The following is a 6,000-nucleotide window of genomic DNA, read 5'->3' as shown; positions in this document are numbered from 1 at the left end:
GGGTGCAGGGCCCCAGGAGGAGCCGGCAGAGCCCGACCGCGACGGCCCCAGGGAGGAAGATGAACCTAAACTGGTGCCTGGCCCGCAGGTAGGAGCGATCGAGGCGACTTGATGGTCGGGCGCTTTCATCTCTGAGCTGGAGCGGGGCGGGGTTGGGCATGGACCATCCTGCAGGGCAGGGGCTGGGGTTGGAGCCTTCCTCCCGCGTCCCGGGCCAAGGCTTCCTCCCCCCCGGAGCGGGAGTAGAGCCTGGACACCTCTCCAAAGCCGAGGCTTGGCAGGTCCTCCTGTGACCAGGCAGGAGCTGCCCCTTTCCTCACCGCCTGCGGCCCAGAGCAAAAGCTAAACGTTCTGGCCGTACACTGCACTGGGACTGGGCTCTGGTCCTGTGGCCAAAGCTCGGCTCCCTGCCCTCCACCTCCCTCTGGGCCCACCTGCCCCTCCCCAAAGGCCACCTCCTTGGACGCTAGAACCTGCTAGGCTGCAGCCTCTTGCCTCTTCCCCTGGGAGCGGCTTCCCTCCTTCCCTTGCACTTCCTATAGCCCATGCCCCTCAACAGCTGTGACCCTAGCATCTGTCTCCTGGGACCTCCTCCCTGCCCAACGGAGCAGTTGGAGCAGATAGCCAGGCTGCCCAGAAGATTGGTGGGGTTCCTGCACTAAGGTGGAAACCAAGCAAAATTTGCCCTTTCTCTGCTCTGTACCTCTGTCCCACAAGGCGGCTCCTCCCATTCCCCCCTCAGATCCCAGGTTTGGAGAATCCTGCTGAGAGTGAGCAGTAGGAGGATTTTCGAAAGCTTCCAGCTTGCCACCTGGAAGACGGTCACTTTATTTTGAGCAAAGGAGATAATAGGAGGTACCCTGCCAGTGTTCACTGAGAAGCGGGGGTGGCATGGGCCACAGTTGCTCCGGGAGGGTTCTGGCACCCGGGGCTGGGTGGCTCACCCTAAGCTTGCTCTGACAAAAGAGTTTTGAGTTGGTCTTTTGGCTGGGCCTGCCAAGGAAGGCAGGCCCCTGCAGGAGTCTTGGAGGGTCGGATGCAGCGCCGGATGAGGATGAGGCGTGGCAGAAGATGCGTTTGGCTCTGCAGACACTGCATCGGGCAGCAGGGGACTCTGGGAGGCTGGTGCAGCCAGAAGGCATGGTTCTTGACAGCCTTCTAGTAGAATCTCTGGAATTGTGCATGTGAGTGGGGATGCCATTTGGGGTACCATTTCCGGAAAGCCTTTCTTGACCTCCCCAGTCGCGTCAGGTGCCCCCTCTGTGCCCACAGCCCTCTGTGCTTCCCCCTGGTAGCACTCCCCATTCTGTGATGAACTGTTGTGTTGATGTGTCTGTTCCCCACACTAGACTGTGAACTCCACAGGGACCCAGCCTGTGTCATCTATCTGATCCTCCAAACCTTGTCCAGGACATTGCCGACCCAGAGTACAAATCACTAACTAGGTGAATGAGAGAAAGAATTAATCAGCCCAGAACCTGTGCTTATTGTAACCCAGTTTTGGTACTGGTTTCCTTTGTGTCTCAGATGATAATGAGAACTTTTTTAATTAATAAAAATGTCATTAACTATTGAGTATCAGAAGCCCTATCTTCACAACCACTCCTACCCTGAGTTGGCACTGGTTCAGGAGGAAACTCCCCAGGCTGGACCCCATCCCTGCTACCATCCCTGAGGCTACTTGCCCTTCTAACCTACTCTGGCCCCCTGGCAGTGCGCTGTGTAAACCTGGGAGGGTGGGAAAAGGGAGAGCCAGACAGCTGTCATTCTCTCCTTCCCATTCAGGTCATAACAGTACTTTAAGATTCTTGTCACATAGAGGTGCCAGAAAGCTTGGATGATGACTTAACCATTTGTTTTACTGATAAAATTTTCCCAAGAGTTATAAGCTTCATTAACTCCTCTGATATCTAGGTCCACATTCTACTTCTCTACTTCACTACTTGACCAGCCAGTTCATGCAGTGACATACCTTCTAATCTTCCCTGACCCCTTCTTTTTCTCCTCAGCATTTAGCACAAATATGATACATTAACAATTGATATGATTATTTGTCTGTTTTTATGTATAAATTCTGAGAGTATAAGAAACAAGTCAGTCACCATCATACCCCTAATGATTAGTAATGTTAATGAATAAATTGAAGGGCATAAATGTTATGCTGTTTTTCAGGTGGACAAACAAATTCATAGAAATTAAATATTTGCAAAAATGACTCCCACTGTAGATATTAGGCCAAAAAAAATTAAGCCTTATATATTTTGAGAAAGAGAGGAGTGTGGACAGAGCCTTGCCAAATAGTTCAAGCTGTCCTTGAACTCATTATGTAGCCCAGGCTCATGGTGATCCTCCTGCCTCAGCTTCCCAGGTGCTGGGACTACAGGCATGTGCCACTGTGCCTGGCACTTTGGGGTCATTTTAAGAGCTATAGAGATAAAACACGCTGAGCAAGTATTCTGATTATGCCCCACTTTTTTTGCTCAGGTTGGGGGTGGAGTCTGAATTCAAGAAACAGGCTTTTGTGCCCTGGTGAAATGTACCTGGTGACGGGAAAGTTAGTCCTTACTGTGCCCACAGGCATGCCTTTTGTGAGGATCTCTTACTCCTATCCCTACTAACCCACATCTTATAGGCATAGAATAGGTAAGAAAGTGAAATTCAATGTCATATGTAGTCCAGAATCGAAAGGCAGCAAAAAGACCACTTCAGCCTATATGTGGTAGTGCACACCTGTAAGCCCAGCCCTTCTGAGGTAAGCAGCTCTTGAGTTCATGGCCAGCCTGGACTACATAGCAAGACCCTGTCTAAAAAAAGGACTATGTCCATGCCACAGACTTGTTCTAAGGTCTCAGTTTACATAATTTACATGTTTTATTTCTGCTTTTTTCTTAATGTGAGCCTATATTTTAAAAATTGAAAGATTTCCCACAAATTTGGGTTTTTGCCTCTTTAATCTAAAGATCTGGTGACACCAGGTTAACTTCTTCACAGAGTAGTAGTCCCAGGGCCAGGGATTTAGCTCATTGGCACTGTGCCTGCCTTGTAAGCACAAGGTCCTGAGTTCCATCCCTGGTACCAGAAAAAAAAATCCTGACCACAAAATAGTAGTCCTAAGTAACACCTGCCCCTTTTTTAGGTATACTGTGTTCCCTTTAGGACTCTCTGGTTCTCATTAGGATCCTTCACTTGTTTGCATAATCTGTACACATTTAAATGCAGGACCTCAAGGTGAATTGGGATCCCAAAAGTCCTTCCAGTTGTTTCAGGTCAGTAAACCACATAGATGTATTCAGTAAACCTAAATCCTCTTTTACTTCAGAAGAAGACTAAAACAGGTACTGCCTCATTAGCAAAGAAAACACACACACACACACACACTCGCACGCATGCACGCACCTGTGTGTGCGCGCGCGCGCACACACACGCGCGCGCGCGCGCACACACACACACACACACACACCTTTAAAAGCAGTTGGAGGGAGACAATGGGGAATAGTAGAATAGTGTTTACTGACAAGTTGAACTCCCAACTCTGCCTCATGCTTTGTGACACTGAGCCCCTTTCTTCCCCTTTGAGCCTCATCAGCAACCTCACAAGAGAATGTGAAGCAACTTGCACAGTAGCTAGTACATAGAGACTCCCCCACATGGCAGGAGCTGGCCAAATGGCTAGACAAAGCCTGAGTATCCTCACCTGCTAGCTCTGCTAGCTGTCTTTGAGCTCTCTTGGACTACTCAGTTGATAATCCAGGTGCACACTCAGCTCCCAGGAGACTTGCTACAATGTGGTTAACCAGCAGTTAATAAATACCCTTTCTCACCTCCTATTCCCCTCTACCTCTGATCTCTACAGTCCCCTCTGGGACTCTGCACAGTTTAGTTTAAAAGAACTCCTGAAATCCCGTTCTCCCACTGCTTAGAGTAAACCTGCTCCCTTGAGGAATTGGAGCAGATAATCAGTCCATATCTTTATTAAAACCGTCTCATTATCATTATGTTTAATTTACTCAGCAAGTTTCAAAATAACCTGTACCAGGGCCTTTAGAGTGCACTGAAGGATGAGATAGTTCCTATCCTTGGTGATCTCCCACTTAGAATCCCTGCCCACATCACTTTCATAACCAGTAGAATGAAGTGACTCTTAAGGGGACAGCCTTACCACCTCTCATTCTTGTTTGTAAGCCAGTAGAGACTTGCTGTATAAAAATGCCAACAGCCTTTGAAGATAAAGACTTAACCCACTCAGGGTTTCAAATTACTAATTCCTTAAAATGTCCCAGAGCTATAAGGTTAATGTCTGATATCATATGATTAAGATCATAACACCCTTGCTTACTACACCTAGAATTTTGAAGAGTAAGGACTGTTTAAACTCATCTTATATTGTACATGTTCTCACTGTGCCTAATATATAGCTGTTATACTATAATTTAAAAGTCCAGTTTCAGCTGGACATAGTGGTGCACACCTGAAATCCCAGTACTCTGAAGGCTGAAGCAGGAGGCTCACTTGAGCCCAAAAATTTGAGGCCAGGCTGTACAACATACTGAAGCTCTCTCTCAAAAACAACAAAACCCAGGTTTCTGCCACTCTGGTTCTTACCTACCCTACCCTCTTGCTGGGACAGGCTGGCATCACTCTTCATTTAGGTCAGCCATAGAATACCTCTTGGAATTCTATAAACATTAACCAACGCTTGTTCTATGTCAGGCCCTGATTTAGCTGCAAAGGCAGAAGTGAATGTGACATGGTTCTTGCCTACAAAGAGCTCATGATCTAAAAAATGTATATAATAATTTCAGAAAAGCTAGAAGAAACTTTCTCTGGATAAAGGTTCAAATCCTACATCCTAGTAAGTGGCCTTTGAAATGTTTCATCTTCTTGATTTTTTGTGTGTAAAATGACAGCTCACTCAGTTAATGTTAAGGCCCAGCAAGTATTGTCTGTTAAGCACTTAGCACAAGCTACAGCTCTATTATAGATGGTTGGTGGTGAGGATGCCCAAGACATGAAACTCTGAGGAAGTTAGGTCAAAAAAAGGCTCTTGGAACCTAGTCTTCCAGATTAAGCAGAAGTTTTCCAAAAAGCAAGATGGACAAAAGATGTCTAAAGGTAGAAAACAATGTATAAGGAATCATAGTAAGCACTGCCTGACTCATTTTTAGAAAGGAGAGATCGGGATGCTGAAGTTACTGGGCCTCTTGTTTCACCACACCAAGTGGTTGAGGCAATGAGGAATCAATGAAATGTTTTTTAGTAGGAAGGTGAACATGCTTTGCATCAGTAAATCCTCTCTGATAGTATGTGAAGAAGTAACTCGCAGGAGAGGCAGTTGCTATTGCTTGATTCCACTGCTCCCTTGAGCCAGCATAACTAATCATCAGATTCCCTGTGCTTTGCTGGAGCCTCTCCCAGATCTACAGAACCAGTCTCCAGCCCAGGAGCCCAGGAATCCATTGTTATTGGATTATGCCAGGTGATTCTAAATGTGGCTGGGTCTGGGAACTGCTGAATTGAGGAAGCCTAGGGTTTTGTTCAAAGAATGGAGGTGCCTTGGCAGGAGCTTTTCAATAAACAGGAATAGAAACAATTTTGGTTAAAAAAAAACAAAACAAAAATAACTCTCCTCATTTCTCAGTTGTTGCCCTATTAATGATAATCAATTTCATGTCAGAATGCCTACTATGCCTACTATATGCGGTGGCCTCTGCTGAAAGATTGGAATACAGTAACTCTTGAGGCACAGGCTCTGCCCTTGAAAAGTTCACAGCATTGTGAAGACAGAGTTCAACTGCTAGAATATATGTGATCAGATCTATTCTAGAGACATGTAAAAAAGTGTTATGGGATAAAGCCCAATTCATTCTGCCTGTGGACTTAGGAAGATATAACACCCAAACTGAGCCTCACAAGAAGAGAAAGAAGAGGCAGAGGGAACAGCAGGAATGAAAGTGTGATTGCATTATGTGTTTGGGAAAAGGAGTGTTTTGTTGATCTTTT

The 6,000-nt window shown here is 46.4% G+C and overlaps 1 protein-coding gene and 1 long non-coding RNA gene across 2 annotated transcripts in view; one reads left to right on the top strand and one right to left on the bottom strand.

The window, feature by feature from the left end:
- LOC117285376 overlaps nt 1–6,000 on the bottom strand; it is a 73,288-nt gene that overhangs the window by 37,375 nt on the left and 29,913 nt on the right. The window lies entirely within an intron of this gene.
- Nucleotides 1–6,000, top strand: part of Fam193b (family with sequence similarity 193 member B) — a 33,663-nt gene that overhangs the window by 184 nt on the left and 27,479 nt on the right. The window contains 1 exon segment of the mRNA XM_010622033.3: nt 1–88. This exon segment is cut by the window's left edge and continues 54 nt beyond it. Within this exon segment, the coding sequence (XP_010620335.2) occupies nt 1–88 (88 nt within the window).

Source organism: Fukomys damarensis, unplaced genomic scaffold, assembly GCF_012274545.1.
Source record: "Fukomys damarensis isolate Sample0158 unplaced genomic scaffold, DMR_v1.0_HiC HiC_scaffold_9, whole genome shotgun sequence".
Lineage (NCBI taxonomy): Eukaryota > Metazoa > Chordata > Mammalia > Rodentia > Bathyergidae > Fukomys > Fukomys damarensis.
This window is presented reverse-complemented; position numbering and strand designations above follow the sequence as displayed.